The following is a 24,795-nucleotide window of genomic DNA, read 5'->3' as shown; positions in this document are numbered from 1 at the left end:
GGAGACATTTAGACTAGCCTACAAATCTCTCTGTGTGTGTTTTAATGTTTTCAGCCAAGAACCTTAAACAAAAAGTGTAGCATTAAAAAACTTCCCTTCGTCCCCGAGACCCCCCAACTCTAGACACTGAATCCCCGGAGACCTAAGCTGGGTCGTCGGAGTCTGGGGCGCGAGGCGGCAGGTGAGAGGCTCGGGTCCCGCAGGGGTCTGCGCGGGCGGGCGCCGGGAGGTCGCCCAGCCAGTCAGTGCCGAAAGGACCGTGAACTCCAGGGGCCAACGATCACCGGGTGCGGAACTCAACGTTTCCGCCAGTTCCTGGACTTACTCCAGTAAAAACAAACAAACAAACAAACAGCAACAACAACAAAAATACTAACAGCAATGGGACTGTAATAAATCAACTTGGAGTGGGTGCAGGCGGTTCCAGGACAACCCACACTTAGTCTAGGATCCCGAAGATCCCTCATCTAGCTTTCCCCGGGGCAAGCGGCGAAGCGCTAAGCAAGGCTGATCACCGTCCTCAGTGATCACCGAACCCGCGCACAGAACCCGTGGCCCCACGCTCTCCTTTCCCCGCCAGCCGCAGACTAGCCTCACTGCCACTCCGCGCGCAGGAGGAACTGGCAGCCGCAGACGTGAGGAAAGCTGCCGCGGCTTCAAACTCCGTAGTGCGCAGGCGCGACACACAACGCGCAGGCGCCGCCTAGAAGTGACTTCTCCAAAAAGTGTGTTAGTTCCTGGTCACCTGAGCTCCGGGTGACGCGGCTGCGGTAGCTGCGGATACACGCCTTCCGCGGGTCCTGCCTGGCGACCCCGACGTCCTCCTGCTGTCTCTCCGCTCCGCCACCCCAAACCCGCCAAGGTCCTGTCCTTTCCCTCCTGTCCTTTCCCAGCGTTGGGCCGGACCGGGCCGAGCCGGGCCGCCCGGGCGCGGTCTTTAACCATGGCGTGCCTCTTCAAGAAGAAAACCGTGGATGGTGAGTTCCAGGCCGGGCTGAAGGGGCCCAGCTCTGCGTTTTCCCAGCGTCTTTCGGGGCCTGCCGGCCGGGATTCTGCCTACTGTCTGTCCCTGGAGGCGGGGCTGGATCAAGTGGTCCCACAGGTGACCGCCCTCGCTGCACTTCTCTGCCTCCCTCTTGCTTCTGACTCACCTCACCTTAGGCTCACCTAGGCAGTCTGGTTGCTTCCCTAGCCTCACGCTTCCCCCACCCTCGGGTTTTCCTCAGCAGGATGCTGAGCGTTTCGAGAAGGCTAGCGGGGTGCTGCTGGCCCTTGAGTGTCAATAGATTGGAGAGCTGATGGATTTCTTGTTGGTTTCCTCTGCTTCGATTGTTGCTCTTCGGCTGGGAGATGTACTACTTGTAGGCATCCAGACAGGAAACTTGCAGTCTCGGAATGGGGAGGGGAGGGGATAACAGGCTCCAGTTAAGAAATGAAGTTGGGTCTGGGTCGGTTGCTTCTTTAAGAACACCCCATCAATAAAGAGATATGAAACAAATGCTTTTTTTGATTGACCCCAGTAGAAAAATAAACCCCAGAGAAGTGCCCAGATTTAGTTTTCATAATGGATTTTTCTCCCTTATGATTATCATTTGCCAACTAAAATAAGAGATGGGGTATGTATTGTCTTCATAGAAGTTTAACTTGTAAAGATACTTGGGTTGTTTCCCACATTTAGCTTAATATCATCTTGAGGGGGAAAAAGTGAATGTAAAAGAATGTATAAGTTTTATGGTGCTCATATGCGATGCCTGTAATGTGTTTATATAATACTTGATATTTTCATTGACTGCTACCAGCAATTAAATTCATTCAAGTTATTTAAAAATTGTGTTCCCCATTATATGTTTAGTCTAGGTTGTTGCTGGTTCAGCCAAAGAATCACTTCTTTGTAAGGGTCTAATTCTGCCACAAAAGGAGCAGTGGTAGCTAGACGGTGATTGGTACAAATAGGGTGCTCCGTCCAGACCTGGAAGTAACTCCTTCATTCCTTTGTGTTGACTATTCCAATGCCAGCAAAATTATTTTGGGGAGGATAACAAAGAAGTCATGTCTGCCCTGCTACTCTTCATTTCAACACATAATGCTTCTTTACCTCTAATTTATCAGATGACATAATACATTTTTCCTTAATCTGGGTGACTGAACATTTTTTTGATTTATTGAGTTTTTATTAAGTATCATTTGCAATACCTGGAATAACTACCAACTTGGTATATAATGTGATCAATGATGTGAAATGGATTTTATGTGTGCTTTTCATGAGAATGCTGCTTAATCTTTAATATGGCACTTTATTTTTTCAATGTTTTGGCTACCACTGTTGTGAGCTTCACTTATTTTATAGTACTCTAGGGAGTGGGGAGGGGGGAACGATTTATTTTCTTTTTGCTTGAGTTTTATATAGTTACAGGTTTTTTTGTTGTTTAGCTTTATATAGTGAGAATTTACTAAATGGAGGAAAAATGGTTTAATCTCCCTTACTGTGATGTTACGATTAGAGTTAATTTTTTTTAACAATAAAAACCAAACATTCTAGTTTTAATTGCTTAATACCGTCAAGTATTTTCAAAGACATAAATCTCAGTTCTGTGCTTCCTGGTGCCTTCGGAAATCTAGTGACTATTGTACTTGAAGTGTAGAGGGGAGAGAAGAAAGACAATGGGGATGTGCAATGAGTGTTTAACTGTATACTCATTTGCAGTTATTTCTTCCAAGAAATAACGTTTTTGCTGAATAGATTTATTTGTAAAAAAAAGTCTTAAGGACTCTTGCTAGGAACTATGCCACTAAATTAACCATATGTGCAATTTCTAAATGTAAATTTGGCCAGCAGGTACATTTACTATAAACTACCAAGATGCATACTTGATGTTTTCTTACATTATCATTGCCATTCCAATCATTTACTGACATCTTAATAAATAGATCTGTATTTTCATTATTTTGACGTAGAGCTTTACTTTTTTTACTCCCTGTTTTATTGAAAGGAAGGTTTTTTGTTTTGTCTAAAAGGTGACAGCATTCTTCTTGGTAATGAGGCTGTATATTATGAATATGAAATTTAATATATTTTTATTTCTTTCTCTCAGATCCTTGGATTGATCATGAGCTCTTTTATTGTATGCTGACTTTTAAATCTGTTCCAGCAGTAATGAAATTCTGATATATAAGGGAAATATGTACCTGCCTATAGATCTGGGGAATAATTGAATCTTTTTTTCTGTTTGGATTGGCTGAAAGAGTTATATACTGTATCATTAAAGACTACTGCACATGTAAATTAAAAAGGAAGACAACATTACAGCACTTATTACTATTCAGAGTTATGTTTAATTCATTTTTGACAGAAAGATGAACAAGTCTCTGCAGTGTACACTTTGCTAAAGAAATTAATGAGAGGTATACCTCAAGAGAAGGGAAGGATCCTTTGGAATTTGAAATTACAATTGTGTACTACTTGGTTTTCCTTTTACCTGTGTAAGGATATACATATGTGTGTGTGTATATATATATAGTATTATGTTTACCTACAGTGTTTATTTTCCCCATTTGTAGACTAATAGTGACCTAATTAGGGAAGCTAATTATGAACCTGTAAATCAGGATCCCACTAGGACTTGTCATAAATGCACAACTAAACATGCCTTAAAAGTGAAGTTCTTTAAACACTGTATAAGTTTTGTCTGTTAACCTCAGTAGAGACAAATTTGACTAAACCAACACTGTGCTAACCATTGTGCATGCAGTATCTTATTTCTCGTAAAACCTGCAAGTACTCATATAACATCCTTATAAAATGAGAAAAGCAAAGGACTAAGTCATGTGTTCAAGATCATACAGCTATTAAGTGTGAGAGCTAGGACCTCATCCCTTTGAGTATTATTATTACTTTTTTCTTACTAGAGATTGATAATGAAACAGTTTAATTTTGCTCCTCTTATCAAGCACATGGAATTCTCAACGTTTGGTAGATACCATGCAACATTTGCATTCTTTCTGGAACCAGACTTTTCTTTTGGAATTAGTGGTAGAACTTTACTTTGTAATGGTGGTGGCACTGGAAATAACCCACTCCTGACTCTCCCTGGACACAGCATTTCTTCGGAAGTATGACCAGTTGCTTTTTGCTGTTATCTAAACCTTTTGAAGAAGTAGTGATGTCTTATCTCCCCTTCTTTACTTAACAGACTGCCTCCCCCACCTTATAGCAGTAGATGTTGCTTAGATCATCAGTAACTTCTAGATTGTAAAATCTAATGGCCGTTATTAGTGATCGTCTCTTGGGCCTATGTTTTGCATTTGATCCTGATAATTAATTTATTCTCTGAAATTCCGTCTCTTAACTTCCAAGACATAACACTCTCTTAATTTTCCCCAAATTGCTCTGACCGCTCCTTTCTTTCTCCTTTCCGTATTTTTTTTTATTTTTATTTTTCTTAAACCTACCCCTTATATGTTAGTGTTCTTCTTGGTTCCATCCTAGGCTACCACTGTTCTAACTGCATTCTCTCCCTGCATGATTTTATTTACTCCTATTTTAAGTATAACTTAAGTACTGATATATCCAAATCTGTGTCTCTAGATGTATTTTTGAGTTTCAGGCCAGATGTCCAACAATTCGCTGAATATCTGTACCTAGGTGTCTCACAATACCTCAAACTCAAGATCCCATACAGAACTCATCATATCTTCATCCAGTGTTGACAGTGCTAGATGTTGCCCTCTACCATCAACTAATTACCAAGTCCTGCTTCTTTTGCTTGTTAAATATTGGACACATAGGATCTTCCTCTGTGTTCCTGCAACTCTTTGCTCTAATTCGGATCCTACTTACCTTGTACTTGACTATATCAACTTTTTGCTTTGCTTTCCTATAGCTTCGTAGCCCTTAAATCCTTCATCCACAAAGTTGCGTGTGTAATTGAAACTTGAACCCAAATCTGACTGTTTCCCCTCAGTGTAAACCCCTTTATGAAATCTCTGGCATCAACAGGATTCACTGTGAGAGTTTTAATAATGCATGTGTGGCTCTCCTTGAACTGACCCTTCCCTTTCTAGCCATCTCTGGACATTTTGGTGTCCAGCAGCACTGTTCTTCTGTTCATTGGTATCTACCGTACTCTTTCTCGCCCTGACATATTTTTGCTTTTGATGGCCTTATGCCTAGAATTCCCTTTTTCTCTTCCTCTAGCGAACCTGAACTATCCTAGGTTTATTTCTTCTCAAAGTCTCTATTAAGTACCTCACTACTTGTGTTCCCCTTTTGTGGCATTTTTTTTCTGACTTGGATTCACTAGAACCGTAATAGAGCCTCCTGTACTTTCAAAGTTGAATAATGCTTATTCTGAGTCTCTTCTACATTCCGTGTTTGTAAGGGGCTTCAGAGTCTTCAGCAGAAATGAAAATGTATCTGCAAGAGTTTCTAATTTAGAGATTAAATCTCTAAAATAATATCATTTACTAACCAAAGTAGTATTTCCAACATCCAGGGCTTAGAAGAACCTGGATCCACACTTTGCCACCCACTGTGAACTTTAGTGCAAGTTAGAGGTAATTTGAAGAACACTACAGAGAGAAGAGGAACAAAGCTTCTTGGCTTTTGCCTCATTGGGATGATATTTGCATATGCTAGTTGTCCAGAGTTCAGAAACTATGAGGTTTTGACTAAGTTGGGATAAATCCCCTGTCATTGTATCAGTTGTGATGCCACATTTCTGATGTTAAAAGGAAGTAAAATGGAATATCTTTCAGAAACATTTTTTTTTTTCTCTGTTCCAGAATAAAATACACCATTCTCCTGGTGGCACCTGCAGAATTCAGGTCTTTCCCAGGATGTTATGTGTCCCTTTAGTACTCCTTATTCTGGATATTTAAAAAACTCAAATTTTACTTTCTACTTAACCCCTCCATTCTTGACATACCATAGAAAAATAATTGAACATGGGATTGAGGAACACAGTATACTCCTCTGAGCATTTTCTTAGAAAAACATTCTCCCTCCTTTTAGAAGTTATTTCTGTAGGCAAAATGTGTTCCTTCTGTATTTCCACATCCCCAGCGTGACACCAAAGACAGACATCTCCTTTCTGGCTACCATTTCATATCTTCAGGTCCATTGGCCTGTGAGGCTTTTCTTCCAGGACACATTCCCTCTCATTCTCTCATTTATCTAAGCTGAAAAATGCGCTTTGACAGTTTTCTGAACTGAAGTTTTATTGATGATGTTACTAAAGCTTTTGTCATTGAGGACCAAACGAGACTCAAAAGTCTGCTGACATGTGCCCATCTCAAAACCTTGTTTTAGTTCTTGAAAACACTGGCATTTTTATGGTTATAAATTGGTTCAGATTAATTCCTCAGGGCTTGAGTGACTTTTGAGAGTTACTAGTGGGAGAAAAAAATTATTTTTGCTACGGCATATGCTACCATAGGTCTTGGCTTGACTCTCCCATTTTCTCTTCAGTGTTTTGCCTCTTCCAAGTCCTGCTGTTTCTCAGCTTAAACCTGGTTCTTAAGTTGGTTGGCTCCCTGACCATGTATAGGTGGAATAAAGCTGTTGGCATGATCCCCCTTTTTTCTTTTTATTTTCTATAGTTGCCTTTTGTTTTCTTTTTACCATGTATTAGAACTGATTAGTTAAGCTGATAATATTTGTCCCTGAGTGTCAGATATACCATTCCCAAAACCTGAGAAGCAAATTTGATTTGCATATCAAATTCTAATTACTTTGTACCCACTCTCACTCTCATTTTCCTCCTGCGTTTGAGTAAATCTTGTTCCTAGAACCAGAACTTTCTAAATAGTGACCTTTAATGTTTCTTTTTAATGCCTTAGCTTTTGAGTTTGTAATAGTTTTGCAGTGTTTTTTTTTCTTCATCAACCCAAGATGAAACATTCTCACATAGCCAGGACTTCTTTTCACTTTACTGTTCATTGGCAAGCTCCATCATGCCTAGTTAGCTGAATTCACACTCACTCTGGACTTTTCTTATATCCATAGCACAATTAGGGTTTGTCCAGTGCTGTTTCCAGTGTCACAGTGCTCCCTGTTCCCACTGATACTAGCTGTTACAGAGCTTGTAGGTGAAGTCTAAAGTAGAAGCTACCTCTTCCCTGGAGATCTTGATACCTTGAAACTAGTCAATGGAGATTATAAAGTAGGATGTGGGAACATTTTGTTTCTATCTCAATTCATATGATGATTAGGTTTAGAGGAACTGATAGGCAATAAAATCGCATAGATAAAAATGTATTTTCTCAAATTAAATATATTTAATAGTAGGAAATTTGGCTTATAAAATTAAAAAGTCTGTTACGACTTTTTAAAGTGAAAAACACAACATACAGTATAGTGGCTACTTGTCTGGTAGATCAGCTTGAATCCTGCTGACTGGTGGAGATTTGCGTACTGTTCCCGCATTCCTGAGGCATTCATCCCGAACTGCCTTACAAACTTGAGATAGCCCGCCACCTTCCCCCAAAAGAAAGGCACTTTAAATAGTGTTACTCACAAATTAATGAATGTCCATATTTATACTTGATAAATACTTTTTGCTTTTATCCTCAAATGTACAAATTATATCTAAACTAATGATAGGGAGGACAGGCATGATTCAAGTTGGGGCCCTCAAACCCCAAGCAGAGAATTCTGGTGAGCTAGACTGGACCATATGGGAGACCTTTTTTGTTTTGTTTTTATTTTTTATTTTTTGACTTTTTATTTTTTGTAAGCAGATAAACCATATTGACTCAGAACCAAACAAGGCAGAAATAGCTTGTGTCTCCTAAGTCCAAGACTTAAGTCTATGATCTTATCACTCTGCTGTAGACCTGTCTATTTCCTTCAGAAAGAAAAACCTGAAAGACTTGAGATAGGCTTTTAATGCCCAGGGTGGAGCTGGCCTGGGTGGCCTTTTCTAAGTGTTGTGCTGGGCATGGGCGAAGAGAGGGTGTTGGATGAATCAAGCCTCCAGACCCTTTTTATCTCACTGAATGGTAAGAGAGAGAATATGCTATATCATATCCATGTACCTTTGGCATTTGCACAGTGTGAAGTTTTCTATTACCACCTATTGTGATGTCTTTGCAGCAAACCACAAGGTAGAAGAAGTCCTAGAGAATGAAAAATTCAGTGTACACCCTTATCTGCCTGAAGAAAGAAGCAGAGGATAGACAGGAGTCAAGCACTCTGTCTCTCTTAGGTGGCAACAGTTCCCTGTACATGTTTCTGTCATGATCTTGCCTCACATTGAAAAATGGGGAAAGTAGAAAGTTATAAGGGAAATAGCCTATTATTTCAGTGCTCCACATTTCCATTATAGAAAGCTAGCTATCATATTTCAGATTTTACTATTGTTAAATTATCTTTTTTGACAACTGATTTTGTTTTACATTTTAAAGACGTGTTAAATATGCCTGTAAGAGGAATCCTTTCACATTTCAATGTATGTGTTTGTACTCCCATAGATCGCTACTAAGTATGATGTATTGGGATGGTATTTGCATGAGGAAAGGTGGGACTACAAACAAGCAAGTAAATAAATATATGTATTCCCTTCTCTTAAAGAGATTGTAATCTTGGGATGAAATCATACCTACTAAGAAATAAATCTAGTGGATAATAAACGTGGCTGTAAAAACATGAAAATTGTCTCAGACCATTTTCATATTATTCCTTCTGAATTATCTAGAAGACCAGATTATTAAACGTGGATTTAATATAGCGATTATTTTAAAAAAAGAAGAGTAATTTATTAGTTTTATTAGTATATTTCTGTTGTCTCATATGAAAATATGTTTTACTGTCTTTCCATAATATGTTTTAAAGTGTTGTGATTATGTTTTAGTATGTAACATTAGCCGCTCTGAGTTTATAGCTTAGAACTGTTTAAATATTAATAGGCCTATTAACAACTATGAGGCTGTGGAATATGCGGTAGTTAATTTTCTTTATTTTCTTTTATGATACACAGTGACTGTTATGGTACATATAGTTACATTAAATTAAGAAAAGTGAAATCAAACTATTTTAATTAAATTGCATGTTTTGTTGAATTCGCATGTAATCGTACTTGTTTTCCCATAAAGATGGCTATACCTAGCCTCGATGATTCTCAGATACCTACTGGGTGTTCAGCAATTCAGTTCAGTTCTGACAGTAATTATCTAGAGTTAGGGCAGACCCTATAAGTGAAAGACAGTCCCGCAAGACTGCCCTACTTCAGATGCCACTTGAAAGTCCCAGGTTGCCACCAGTACTTCTGACTGACCAGGTTTTCCTACAACTTCATCTTCAGGTTTGATAATTCACTAGGACAACTCTGAGAACTCATCAGAGTGCTTCATTTACTGTTACTGGTGTATTTTAAAGTATACAACTGGAAATAGCCAAATGGAAGTGATCCATAGGTCAAGGGTCGAGGGTGGAGGACAGAGCTTCCATGCCCTCTCTGGGTATGCCATCTTCCTGGCATATCAGTGTGTTCACCAACTGAGAGATTCTCTGAATCTCTTAGTTAAGGTTTCTTTATAACCCTATCTCAAGCACCCACCTCTGCTGACATGTGGGGGTGGGGTTAAAATGTCTCACCCTTTAGTCAAGTGTTTGGTCTTTCTGGTGACCAACCTTTCTGAGGCTATCAGCTGCCCTCCCACACCTACCCCATATACTCAGATATGGTGCACAGGAGCTTGTTGTGAATAACAAAAGACATTCCTATCATTCAAGAAATTTCAAGGGTTTTAGGCCCTCTGTGCCGGGAACCCAGGACAAAGACCAAATTTATATGTTTAATTATATCACCCTCGTAATGAAAAAATGTATATAGATAGAATTTTAGATCTTAACTTTGAGCAGTTGCTGTGTGCCTGTGTCAATTATCTGGCCACAATTTAACTTCTCAGTATAGTGGCTTGTCTTTCTGAGCAGTACTGTTGTAGCTTGTATGAGACCATCATCATGACCGGGCGCAGTGGCTCATGCCTGTAATCCCAGCACTTCGGAAGGCTGAGGCGGGTGGATCACCTGAGTCAGGAGTTCGAGACCAGCCTGGCCAACATGGTGAAACCCCGTCTCTACTAAAAATACAAAAATTAGCCAGGCATAGTGGCACATCCCTGTAATCCCAGATACTTGGGAAGCTGAGGCAGGAGAATCACTTGAACCTGAGAGGTGAACCAAGATCGCGCCATTATACTCCAGTCTGGGTGACATGAGTGAAACTCCGTCTCAAAACAAAACAAAACATCTGATACTGCCAATTCATCTTATACTAGTTGAGTTTAGGGAGTCCTTAGTAGACAAAGGAGTTGTACTCCAGAAATTCATTTATTTTTTGAGTTTAAAATTTAGAGCACATTTTCTATGGAAACAGCGGGGTAAGTGGTAAATGTTTTTTATATCAGTCCATTGGCTTTGACAAAATAGGGAACTAAGTCCAAAAGAAGATCGGGTGTGTTTGAGTGTTGCGGATGAAGAGGTTCATGATTCCATTGAAAGATAGGGAAATGAGAGTATGTTTGTTATTTGGGGTCAGTCTATAGATGTCTGAGGAAAGGTGTGTATTATGGACTGAATTGTCCCCTCTGCCCCCCACAATTCATATGACAAAGCTCTGACCACTCATGTGACTCTATTTGGGGATAGTGCCCTTAAGGATGTAATCGAGGTTAAATAAAGTCAGATGAGGCCCTGATTCAATGACTGCTATCCTTAGAAGAAGAGAAAGATCCACAGGGAAAAGGCCATCTGAGAACACAGCAAGAAGGTGGCCATCTGCAAGCCAAGGAGAGAGGCCTCAGGAAAAATTAAACCTGCTGGCACCTAGACTCCTTTCAGCCATCAGCACTGAGAAAATACATTTTTGTTGTTTAAGCCATCCACTTTGTGATATTTCGTTGTGGCAGCCCTGGCAAACTAATACAGCATGTTCCAATCCATACTCTAGGGGATACTGGTGTCTAGGAAATATTAATAGATATTTCTTAAAGACAATTCTTAATACATTTGGTCAATAATCTATGATATATTCTCCATTTAAAGATTAACAATGCATGCCCATGTATTAAACATTCCCAGAAGCCTTGAAGCAAAGAAATGTGTTTAATTTTTTTTTTCAGTTTTAACATTTCCCAAATACATTTATCTGTGGATCTTCCACACCCTCTCTTTTAAATGAAATGTATGTTTCCTATTAGGTCTCACTCATTTTAGAAGAAGAAAGTAGGTGGCAGGAGAGAAAGCCCCCCCTTTCTTTATCTCTATTGGAGATATGCCATGGTTTCATATTCCTGTATTTAAACAACATGTAGAATACCTCACTAGTAAATCCTAAGTATTAGATGCCCACCAGTATAAAATTGAGAAACAGAATAAGCAAAAGAGATATGATAGATGTCTTGTAGGTAGGATATAGGAGTTTTGACATCTTATTTTAACTTTTATTCAGAAAGTCATTGTGGTTGATTAGTTTTATCAATAATATGACTATAGTAACTACTAACTGTAACTATTATAACTATAGAATAACTATCTTAAGATAATAATTTTTGACTTTGTTGTTTTAATTGAAGTTGAATTCATATAACATTAACCATTTTAAAGTGAACAGTTCAGTGACATTTAGTACATTCATTCACAATAATGTGTTACCACTACCTGTATCCAGTTCTAAAACATTTTCATCACCTCCAAATAAAATCCTGTACCCTTTAAGCAGTAACTTACCATTCTGCCTTCTCCTCAACCCCTGCCATATACCAGTTTGCTTTGTCTGTATGGATTTACCTCTGATATATAAATGTAATTATAAATTGTGATGTTTTCTATCTGGCATCTTCACTTACCATAATGTTTTTGAGGTTCACGCATGTTGTAGTATGTATCAGTACTTCATTCTTTTGATAGCTACGTAATACTCCATTGTATTTATATACCACAATTTGTTTATCTGTGCACCTCTTTGTGGTCATTTGGGTTACTTCCACTTTTTGGCTAATGTTACTAATGCTGTGAACATTCATGTAGAAGTATTTGTTTGAATACTTATTTCACTTCTTTCCGGTAGATATCTAAGAGTAGAATTACTCGGTCATACAGTAATTTGATGTTTCACTTTTTGAGGAATCACCAAACTGTTAAGCATAGTAACCAAACCATTATACATTCCTATGAGCAATATGCAAGGGTTCCAATTTTCACGTTTTCATTAGCACTTATTTTCCTTTTATAAAAAATTATTCATTCTAATCCATGTGAAGTAGTATTATTTTCTTTAGGACTAATGATGTGGAGCACCCTTTTTATGTGTTCATTGGCCATTTGTATATCTTCTTTGGAGAAATGTCTGTTCAGGCCTTTAGCCCATTTAAAAGTTGGGTTGTTTGTATCTTGTTTCTTGAGTTATGAGAATTTTTTATATATTCTGCATACCAGACTCTTATCAGATATATTATTTGCATATATTTTCTCTTATTCTATAGGTTGTCTTTTCACCTGATAATGTCCTTTAATGCATAAAAAATTTTAATTTTCACCAAGTCCAATTTATCTTTTTTTTTTTTCTTTTGCTCTTTATGCTTTTAGTGTTATATTTAAGAATGTAATGCCAAATCCCAGGTCATAAAGATTTACTTGTGTGTGTTCTAAGGTTCAACTCTTACATTTGGGTTATTGATCTTTTTTGAGTTAATTTTTGTATACAGTGTGATGTAAAGGTCCAACTTTATTCTTTTTCATGTGGATGTCCAGATTTCCCAGTACTATTTGATGAAGAGACTGTTCTTTCTCTGTTGCTGCTGTTGTTTTTAAATCTCTTTATTAAAAAGTTAGTCTAGTGAAGTAGTTAAGAGCACTGGTTCAAGAAACAGAATGGTTGGATCCAACCAAATCTGGTGTTACTACTTGCTACTTATGTGGCTTTGGGCGAGCCACTTAACCTTCCTAACGTTCAGTTTTCTTATATATAAAATAATAGAAACTCCATAGCATTATTATGAACATTAAATTGTGTAATGTCTGTAACTTAACACAATTTCTGACAATAAGAGATCAGCGTTGCCAAGAATTAACACTGATATCTGATCTTTTGAAGAAACCACTGTTTAGTAACAACTAACCCAGATTACAGTGCATCAGGCCTAGAGTAAAATTTTAATTCTTCAAAAGGTAGGTCTAAAGAATCCCAATGAATTCAGATAAATTAGAAAGATACTATAATTGAGAGGATACTTGCAATATGTCAGAACATTTGTATGTTATTTACTCCTTACTGTCCTTTCTAATGAAAAAGAAAGCTGAGATTTCGAGTATCAGCTAACTCTTCCAAGGTGTAATCATGATGATCAGGTGGCTGAGGTGAGATTCAAATCCAGATCTGCCTCATTGGAAAGTCTGGTGTTTCACTCTGTTAATACTTACTGCAGAAAACCAAACATATTTAATAAACATGTAACCTGTCTTCCTTTCTGAATTTCATATAGTATTAAAGTAAGGAGACATGAAAAGGGTGTGTGTGTGTGTGACATATATATGTGCTATATAAAACATTGTATACTAATCAGTTCTCTAGGGGAATATTTTATTGTGATTTAATACTTTTGGTTAAATCTCAGACTGTAGCATATTTCCATTCACCTGCTATCAATTATTTATATTTTATTAATATTTATAATTCAGGTTTTAATACTTAACTAATTTTTTAGCATATTAAAGTAAAAAAAAAAATTGACATCTAGTAAATCTAAGGGTTTTTTTTTTTTTTTTTTGGAGATGGAATTTCCCTCCTGTTGCCCGGGCTGGAGTGCTGGAATACAATGGCATGATCTCGGCTCAACACAGCCACCTCCCAGATTCAAGCTATTCTACCACAGCCTCCCGAGTAGCTGGGATTACAGGCATGTGCCACCACACCCAGTTAATTTTGTATTTTTAGTAGAGACGGCTTTTCTCCTTGTTGGTCAGGCTGGTCTCGAACTCCTGACCTTAGGTGTCCACCCGCCTCCACCTCCCAAAGTGCTGGGATTACATGCGTGAGCCACCGTGCCCAGCCAATATAAGATTTTTAAAAATCATGATCTGTGAATCTGGTATTTTAAATGTTATTGAAAATTTTACAACCCATAAATTTAGGTTTCTTTTGTGATTCTCCTAGATGTAATAAAGGAACAGAATCGAGAGTTACGAGGTACACAGAGGGCTATAATCAGAGATCGAGCAGCTTTAGAGAAACAAGAAAAACAGCTGGTAAGTAGAACATTAAATTTCAGTTTAACTTTTCAAACAAATTTGGAAATTACTGTAGGAATAATTAGCTAACTAGGAAAAAGGCACATGGCAGGTGGCAGGTGATTTACTTAACTAAGAAATGGCAGTTAATAATTTTTGTATCTTCTGCTTACCTTTGTTTATTGTGTCATTCTGCTGACTTTTATTGGGATTCTGTGTATTCTGTTGATTATAGAATCAAATTATTCTTCAGTTTGTGAGAGTCATGAGTATCTAGGAAGAAATATTGCTCAAGGCAGAACCACCGTCTTAGTTAACAACAAAGATAAAATAGTCATGGAAAACAAAGAAAGGTTATTTTAAAAATTACATTAACTCAGAGGAGTCTTGCTTGATATTTTAAAGATCATTGTGTTTTTGACAATGAATGTACTTTTATAATAGACTGATCTGCTTCATTTTTAAATATTCTTTATGCTATCTTTTTATGTGTATATTACCTCAAATCTTTAAAAAATAGCTTTATTGAGGGATAATTGACATGCAATAAACTGTACATGTTTCAGGTGTACAATTTGATAGGTTTTGACATATGTATAAACTCATGAAACCATTATTACAGTCAAGGTAATGAACATACCCATCTTCCCCAAAGTTTCCTTATGCCCCTGGAAATCCCTCCTACCCATCCCTCCCTGTCTCCCTTTTTCCTGATGAAGCAAATACTGATCTGTCACTGTAGATGAGTTTTCATTTCTAGAATTTTATGTAAATGGAATCATAGAATATCAACTCCTTTTTATGGCCTCTTTCACTCAGCTGATTATTTTGAGGTTAATCAGTGCTGTTTCATGCATTAGTGTTAATTACTTTTTGTTGATGAGTATTATTCAATTGTTTGGATATTTCACAATTTGTTTATCTATTTACTAGCCAGTGGACGTTTGGGTTGTTTCCAGGTATTGGTTGTTTGAATAAAGTTGCTTTAAACATTCAATCAAAGTTCTTGTAAACATGGTTTTCATTTTTCTTGGGTGTATTCCTGAGTGACATTGCTGGGTCATAGGGTAAATGTATGTTTAACTGCTAAAAAATTAAAACTAAAGTGCTGAAAAATTTGCAGAGTGCCCGTAATGTTTTCTCTTCCCATTAGTAATGTATGAAAGTTACAGTTGTTTCCCATACTTGGAGTTGACAGTCTTTAATTTTAGCCATTTTGTGGGTGTATAGTAGATTGTCATTTTAAATTTCATTTTCTTAATCACTAATGCTGTTGAACATCTTTTTATATACCTGTTTACTGTTTACTTACCTTTTTTGCCAGAGTGTCTATTCAAATATTTTACCTATTTTTTCATCAAATTGTTTTCTTTCTTAGTTACAATAGATTTTTATATATTGTGGAAACAAATGCTTTATCAAGTATATGTTGTGCAAATATTCTTTCCAAGTTCTTAACCTTGTCCTTCATTTTCCTAAGTGTCTTTTGAGGAATGAAAGGGTTTTTTTGGCTTATTTTGATCAAGTACAATTTTTTATTCTTTTATTCTTTTTTTTCAATGTTGGAGTTTCTTACAAATGTCAATTACGTCAAATTGGTGATAGTGTTTTCTAAGTCTTCTGTATCATTGCAGATCTTCTGTCTGCTTGTCACAATTAGAGTGTATGCGTAAGAGTGGAGTTGTTAATATTTCTCATCCTTTTTTCTCTAACTAGTACTTTTAGTGTACTACTTACTTTTAGTGTACTAGCTATGAGTGCCTAACCCAAAGTCAGTAATATTTTCTCCTGTGTTTTCTTCTAGAAATAATTCAGTTTTAGTTCTTCCATTTAAAACTGTGAACCATATTGAATTAAGTTTCAGTATGGTGTCAGGTAAGGGTGGAGGTTCACTTTTTGCATATGGAAGGTCAGTTGTTTCAACATAATTATTGCTGACGCTTTCCCTTGTCATCTTTGTGGAAAATCAGTTGTCCAAACATAGGCATCTTTCTGGGCTCTAGTCCATTGATTTATATGACTGTTTTTAAGCTAATACCACATTATTTTTGTTAAAAAAGGTTTAAAGTAAGTCTAAAAGTGAGCATTAATCTTTCCACTTCACACTTCTTTTTTCCTAATTGTTTTGGCTGTTTTAGGTGCTTTGCATATCTATAGGAACTTTAGAATACAAATCAGTTTCTACAAAAAAGATCAGATTTTGATTGGGATTACGTTGAATATGTACATATTAACATTGTGTCATAAGACATATTAACATAATGTTAATTAACGTTAACAGAAGAGATATTAACATTATGTCTTCTGACCTATGAAGGTATTATATCTCTCCATTATGTAGATCCCTATTTATTTAGATCTTCAATTTTCCTCAGCAGTGTTTTGTACTTGTTGAAATGGTTGTGTGGTTTTCTTTTTTATTCTGTCAATACAGTGAATTACTTTGATTATCAAAAGTTGGATCAACCTTTTGTTCCAGGCACACACCTCACTTGTTAATGATATATTTTTTTAATATATTTTCAGTTTGCTGAAATTTTAAGAATATCTGCATCTGTGTTCATAAAATATACTGATTTGTAGTTTTTTTTGTGTGTAGTGTAGGCAGCAGTGCAGTGTTTTTATTTGATTTTGATATCAGGGTAATAATGCCGGCCTAGTAATGCTGGCCTCATAGCATGAGTTGGCAAGGGTCCTATACTCTTTTCTTTAATGAAAGAGTTTGTATAGTTCTTCCTTAAATGTATGATAGGATTCATCAGTAAAGTCATATGTGAATGAAGATTTTCTTTGTAGGTAGATTATTGAACTACAAATTATTTTTTAAAATTGATATACAGTGGATTAGGTCATCTGTCTTATTGAATGATCTTGGTGGCTTTAGTCTGAGAAGTAACTTGTCCATTTCTATTACATTTTAAAATATACTGATATGTTGTTTATAATATTCCCTTACTATCCTTTAACATCTTTAGGATAAGAAGTGATGCCCTTCTTTGCTTTCTCGGTATTTGTAACCGTGTTCTCTCCCTCTCACTGTCTGTCTCTTTCTCAGTTTTTTTTGTCATCAGCCTGGTTAGTAGTTAATCAATTTGATTGATCTATTAAAACACACACACACACACACACACACACAAAAAAAAAAACAGCTTTTGCTTTTTGGTTTCACTGATTTTCTGTATGGAATTTTTTTTTTTTTTTTTTTTTTTTTTTTTTTTGTGATGGAGTCTCATTTTGTCACCAGTCTGGAGTGCAGTGGCGCCATCTCAGTTCCCTGCAACCTCTGCCTTCCGGGTTCAAGTGATTCTTCTGCCTCAGCCTCCCAAGTGCCTGGGACTACAGGCGTGTGCCACCACGCCCAGCTAATTTTTTTGTATTTTTAGTTGAGACAAGGTTTCACCATGTTGGCCAGGATGGTCTCGATCTCTTGACCTCATTATCCACCCGCCTCGGCCTCCCAAAGTGCTGAGATTACAGGCGTGAGCCACTGTGCCTGGCCAGATTTTTCCTTCCTAGTTTGTATATTTATTTTCTTGTTTATCTTATTTCCTTACTTTGTGTTTCATTTGTATTTCTTTTTTCTATGTTATGTTGAAGCTTATGAAGTATTCATTTTTTTTCAAATGCAAACTTCAATGCTGTAAACTCTTCTAAGAGCAATTTTAATTGCAGCTCACAAATTTTTATGTTGTATTTTCACTTAAGTTCAAAATATTATTTCCTCTGTGCTTTTTTTCTTTAACCCATGACTTATTTAGAACGATTATTTTTAAATTTCCACTTATTTGTGATTTTCTTTTCATATTTTTCTTATGAATTTTGAGTTTCATTGTAGTTAGCATACTTTGTGTGATTCCAGTCCTTTGAAATTTATTGAGCCCTGTTTTCTGATGTAGAATATGGAATACTTTGCTGATTGTTTAGTGACACTTGTAAAGAATGTATATTCTGCTGTCAGTGTTGGAGTTTCCTACAAATGTCAGTGAGGTCAAATTGGTGATAGTGTTTTTGAAGCCTTCTGTATCACTGCAGATTTTCTGTCTACTTGTAACAATTAGGCTTTATGCTTAAGAGTGGAGTTGCTGATATTTCTCATGCTAATTATACATTTGTCTATTTCTCCTTTCAGTTCTGTCCATTGTGTTTCATATATTTTGAATCACTTTTATTAGGTACATACACATTTAAGATTTTCCTGGTATTGATTCCCTTATATCATTATGAAATACCCCTTTCTGTTTCTGTAGTATTCCTCGTTCTCAAGTTTATTTCATCTCTATTAATATAGCCACTCTGGATTGGCAGGTTTTGATAAGTATGTGTATAGCGTATATTTTTCTGTCCTTTTACTTGACTGTTTTTGTATAAGTTGGTGTCTTCAGATAGCATATAGTTGGGTTTGCTTTCTTATTTAATCCAACAGTCTGTCTTATAATTGAGGTATAAAATGGACTATTTTATTTAATGTAATTGTATTATTAGTTTTAGATCTATCACCTTGCCCTTTATTGCTCTGTCCCACCAACTCTTTGCTTGTATGTTTGTTCTTTTTCTCTTACCTTCTTTTGGATAGTCTTTTTTTTTTTTTTTTAATTTTCTTTTGGGCTCTACATGTGCACTGTTTTGTAGATTTGCTTTGTATTCATGGATGAAGATACCAGTTCTGTCCTTTCCATGTAAACATGTAGACTAAATTTCCTTCTTAGATTACTCTTTTGCTCTATGACTTTATAATAGCTTCTTCCCCTCTTCATGATCGGGGAGAAAGGGTCTGTTATGTATATTAGATCCGTTCTTCTGAAATAAATTATTGAGAACTACCCCTTAATGATTTTATTTTATTTTGTTTGTTTCTTCTCTTAGGAATTAGAAATTAAGAAAATGGCCAAGATTGGTAATAAGGAAGCTTGCAGAGTTTTAGCCAAACAGCTCGTGCATCTACGGAAACAGAAGACGAGAACTTTTGCTGTAAGTTCCAAAGTTACTTCTATGTCTACACAAACAAAAGTGATGAATTCCCAAATGAAGATGGCTGGAGCAATGTCTACCACAGCAAAAGTAAGTGGGAGCTTTTATATTCATAGATTTATAATTTTATAAACGATATTTAAATATCAATATTGAAAGCAGATTTAAAAGCACCTTCTGGTATATATGTGGTATAAAATGTATGTAATTTTTAGTAAAATGAGTTATAATACTAGATAATCCAGGTAATTACTTCTAGATTCTTTATTGGTATGTTTTAATACAAAATTTATTGTTTGAGGACAATCCATTTTCTTTCTTTTTTTTTAAGACGGAGTCTTGCTCTGTCACACAGGCTGGAGTGCGGTGGCAAGATTTCTGCTCCCTGAAGCCTCCGCCTCCTGGGTTCAAGAGATTCTCCTGCCTCAGCCTCCTGAGTAGCTGGGATTACAGGCATGCACCACCACCACACCTGGCTAATTTTTGCATTTTTAGTAGAGACGAGGTTTCACATGTTGGCCAGGCTGCTCTCGAACTCCTGACCTCAGATGATTCGCCTGCCTCTGCCTCCCAAAGTGCTGGGATTACAGACGTGAGCCACTGCGCCTGGCCAACAGTCCCATTTTCGAAAGATCACATGTAGCTTCTAATTTTATAAAATTGACTTTTAAAAGTATTTGCTTTTTTCCCCTCAAATTGTCAGATGATTTTTGACTTTATCTCTTTGTATGTTGTGACTACCTTTGAGTGATAATTTCCTCTTGATTCATTTTTATGAATGTGTCAGAAGGTCACATAAATAGTAAGAAAGATTTATCAGATTGTTTGTCTAGAACTGATGTTTAACTTACTGCATGCACACACAAACACATTTTTCTATATCTATAATCAGTGTTTTTACTGTAGAGTTTAAAGGACTCTGAATCTTTCAGTCATTTAATAAAGCACTCCTTGATACTGTTAGTAATCAAAAGAGGCTAAGACAGAAGGTCTGCTTTCACAGATTTTATAGTTCAATTGGGGGAGCTTAAGATATGTCTCTAGGAACCTACCCACTATATATCAGTCGTGCTAAGCTTTATGAATTGCACAGACCTTTGAGTAGGGTGATCTAAAAGACATTGCATAAGACAGAGGTTTTAAGAATATCATTAGAGGTTAGATGTACAGAAGAGGGATTATGAATATGAAGTGCAAAAGAAAAAAAAAGCTTCAGAGGAAAGTACAAGCTTTATGATAGGGAAATGGTATACACGGGCATTTTTTTGTTACTCATAGTAGTTATGTCCCATGAAGTCAGGAACACTGAAATAGTGCATATTGAACCATTGCTCCCAGGGGAAATACTAGTTATATTTCTGTGAGCCTTTGCCCACAACATTTTTTCATCACCTAATCTGTACCTGACTAACCTTGTGTTTCTGTTTAAAGATGCCATATTTAATAGATAGTTGATTTGCTCATATTGAGCTCATGACTAATGGGACTATATCTCATTCCCCAACAAAGCTTATCTAACATATATTTTCTCCATAAAGCGCATCATGTCCTTCTTTCACTTAGGAACACTGGGCAGCATGTTTGGGGATACAATGTTTGGGGATCATTTTTTATCAGTGAAATCACCAACAAAAAGTAGAAAAGTGAGAAAAATGTGACACTAAATAAACTGTGGAAAGGACACTTAATTTGCAGTAAGAAGGCAGAACATCAACTTGTTTGACCTCAGCTGGAAATGTGCATGTTGGGTGACTCAGATGTTTTGCTGCTTTGTAAATGTCCACAGATAAGCATTAAAACACTGCAGGTATTCATTTGAGGTTACAAATACATTTTAATGAGTAGGTAAATTCTCAAATGTGGAATCCACAAGTAAGGAGTGTTAACTGTAATTGTGTTTGAGACAGCAGAGCACATGCAAGTCGAATGCTGTACAAACGTACAGTTAGAAGGAATAAATTCAATCTTTCATAGCAGAGTAGGGAGATTATAGTTAACAAAAATATATTGTACTTGGGTGGTGGACACCCTAAACACTCAGACTAGATCACTATGCATTATATGTGTGTAACAAATTTTTAGATGTACCCAATACATTTGTGCAAATAAAGAGTAGAGTGCATCCATTTTGTGAAGTACAAAAAGTACAGTGACACATTATAATCTTTAAAATGAGAAAGTTTCAAGCCTCAAGCCGGGCATGGTGGCTCATGCCTGTAATCTCAGCACTTTGGGAGGTCAAGGCAGGCAGATCACTTGAGGCCAGGAGTTCAAGACCAGTCTGGCCAACATGGCAAAACCCCACCTCTACTAAAAATACAAAAATTAGCTGGGCATGGTGGTGGGCATCTGTAATCCCAGCTACTTGGGAGGCTGAGGCAGGAGAATTGCAGAAACCTGAGAGGCAAAGGTTGCAGTGAGCCGAGATCACGCCGCTGCACTCCAGCCTGGGTGACAGAGAGAGACTCTGTCTCAAAAAAAAAGAAGAGAGAGAGAACGTTTCAGTATACATTTTGTGTCTCAGTTACTGTATTCTTTTTGATTGTCTGATTTTTGAGACAGTCTTGCTCTGTTGCCCAGGCTGGAGTGCAATGGTGCAATCTTGGCTCACAGCAACCTCTGCCTCCCAGGTTCTAGCCATTTTCCTGCCACAGCCTCCTGAGTAGCTGGCATTGTGGGTGTGAGCCACTATGCCTCGCTAATTTTTGTATATTTAGTAGAGATGGGTTTTTACCGTGTTGGCTAGGCTAGTCTCAAACTCCTGGCCTCAAGTGGCAAGAGAAAACATAGCGCGTTTAAGGAATGAAAGATGTGTCTAGAGAGCAATAGTGCAAAGTTTAATCCATGTTAGGGCTCATAGGCAAATTATGGAATTTGACTTTTAGCACTTAAGAGCACTGGAAAGCCACTAGAGAGTTAGGTGTGTTGGGGGTGGGCAGGGATGAGGGGAATGCAGTGTCATACTTGGAAAGAATACTTTGACTACAGCATTGCATGCAGTTGAGAAAGGACTATTTGCTTCATATCTTTGAAATCAACGTGTTTTCTATTGTAGGGTTTCTTTTAATATACTGAATTAGCTATATAATGCATACACACATGTTTATCATGCATATATTATGCATCATATATATAAAAATACAGTCATGTCTGCCTTAACATTCTGAAAAATTCATCTTAGGCAATTTTGTCATTGTGCAAACATTTTGGAGTATACTTACATAAACCTAGGTGATACAGCCTACTACGCATCTAGGCTATATGGTATAGCCTGTTGGTCCTAGGCTACACTGTACTGAATTTCGTAGGCAGTTGTAACATAATGGTTTAAGTATCTGTGTATCTAAACATAGCTAAACATAAGAAAGGTATAGTAAAAATGGAGTATTATAATCTTATGGGGCCACTGTCGTATATGCTGTGGGTCATTAACCAAAATGTAAGCACATGACACATGATTGTAAATAAATTTTGGTGATACTAGAGAACATTAATCTCTTAGTGAAATGAGTTGTGAATGTATAATGTAAGAGAATTGTTTTCACATAGTTTTTCAAAACTCACATTTTTATGTTTTTTTAAACCATCGTTTTAAATGTGTTAATAGATTAAGTATGTATGCTAGTATATCTTCTAATCTTTTTAAATTTAGACATTAAAAATGTTAATGAAAGTTTTTATAAAAATTAAATTTAAAAATTTATTGACATTACCTACTTGCCACATAAACAGGTAAATTTAATTTTCTTATTTGAATAGCGAAGGATTTTATGCTGATAATGTTTTTTATTACATAATTTCTTGCCTGCTGTTCAGATGAGATTTTCCACACTGGTCTTTATTATATAGATGTTAAGCAGATGGTTTCCAAATGACTATTTCATTTTTTTCTAGAATATTTAACACTCTATGTTTGATTACGGTAGGATGGCTATCTTTTAAAAGCCTGTCTATATTTGATGTGTTCCCTTTTGACTTACTTCATAGTAAAATTTTCAGAATTATGAAAGTAACATGAATCTTGTAAATACATTTAAAGACAATGCAGGCAGTTAACAAGAAGATGGATCCACAAAAGACATTACAAACAATGCAGAATTTCCAGAAGGAAAACATGAAAATGGAGATGACTGAAGAAATGAGTAAGTTTAATAAGTTATAATGAAATATATAGTTTTCTTATCTTTAAATTAGACATTTATTTACTTTAAGTCTCATATTCTCATTCACGAAGGCAGAAATGATGAAACCAAAAATGACAGGCTCAAAATTCTATTTGTATTTAACTGAGGGAAAGGTATAAAATATGTTATGCCATATCTCTATTACACATTGGCTTTAGCAGTTTTACTTTATCGATTACTATACCAAAACCAACTTGTGAGGTAAATAATTCTTCATGATATAAGTCAGGCAGTTTCAGAGTTATGTCGACTCTTCGGTGCTATAGAAGATTTGCCTATATTAGGGGTAGAGGTAATGGAGCTCTTTTTTTTTTTTGGTTTTTATTCTCATTTTTTTTTTCCCTCACACAAGAGTCTTCTAATATTTAATTTTTGTCTTTTTGAATATAAACTAATTGCATGTTATGGTGGAAATGTATTTACAAAATCATTGTTTTGAAAGTATGTTTTCTAAATGTTTTACAACTATAAAACATGAAAAATAGAAAAAATAAATGTTTTACAACTGTTTAGGGATATACCAGTTTAGCTTTGCTTATCTGCTATATTTTAGTTTAACAGCATTTAATAACATTTAGTGTATAAAACAGTATCAAATTAAGTTGCCAGGGTGAATAAACTCATTATTATTCTAGTATTCTATTTCAGGACAGCTGTTTTTATTCGCGGTTGTAATGATATTGCCTGTTTATCTTTGACAGCTCCAAAGTTCTGTAGTTTTCACTTCAGGCCTTTAGTTTGAAAACTCTTGAGTTTTTTCAGGTTGTTGAAACATCATCAATCATATTTTAATGACTGAGAGAACTGTTTATTATATAAACTGTTATTTATATAATGATCATAGTATTGAACATGTGGTTTCCAATGCCAGTGATGGCAGTCTTTACCAGAGAAATGAACTTTTCCATTAAGCTATAATGAAAAGAATCAACAACCCTTACTTAATCAGATATCTATAATACCTACTGCAGTTGTTCTCATTTGTATTTTAATACATTGCAAATTAGTCTGTAGTATAATAGTAGTTATTGATGGTTACTCATTTTTTTTTTAACAACCTAGTAAAATACACTAACAATATTTTCATCCCAAAATAAATTCAAGGTGTAAATCAACATATCTTTTTCCAGTTGGAATTTATATTCTGCTCTGTTGCTCCAAAGCTTGTTCACATTTAAGTTAAGACACAAGATCTTTGGGAAATTTACAGTATACCTGTGATGAGCATTATTACATTCTTTCTGAAAGCGTTCTTTGTTAGTCTGATTACACCTCTCTCATCTTTTTCTTCTATCTACTTCATTCATTTTTTTTTTTTTCTGCAACCACTTCTTTACTTATAAACTCCGCATGACCTGGACTTATAAACTCCTCATGACCTGGACTTCACATCTCCCGTATTACTTTGCTAAGTTA

The 24,795-nt window shown here is 36.3% G+C and overlaps 1 protein-coding gene across 1 annotated transcript in view; it reads left to right on the top strand.

Annotated features, from left to right (window-relative positions):
* Positions 1-706: 706 nt before the first annotated feature.
* The window catches only part of LOC105485504 (charged multivesicular body protein 2B), a 27,639-nt gene continuing 3,550 nt past the window's right edge, over positions 707-24,795 (top strand). The window contains exons 1-4 of the mRNA XM_011747889.2: positions 707-977; positions 14,154-14,245; positions 19,091-19,285; positions 23,235-23,337. Coding sequence (XP_011746191.1) covers positions 944-977; positions 14,154-14,245; positions 19,091-19,285; positions 23,235-23,337 — 424 coding nt within the window. The 5' untranslated portion in view covers positions 707-943. The remainder of the gene's footprint in view (positions 978-14,153; positions 14,246-19,090; positions 19,286-23,234; positions 23,338-24,795) is intronic.

This window comes from Macaca nemestrina, chromosome 2 (assembly GCF_043159975.1).
Source record: "Macaca nemestrina isolate mMacNem1 chromosome 2, mMacNem.hap1, whole genome shotgun sequence".
In the NCBI taxonomy this organism is placed as follows: Eukaryota; Metazoa; Chordata; class Mammalia; order Primates; family Cercopithecidae; genus Macaca; species Macaca nemestrina.
This window is presented reverse-complemented; position numbering and strand designations above follow the sequence as displayed.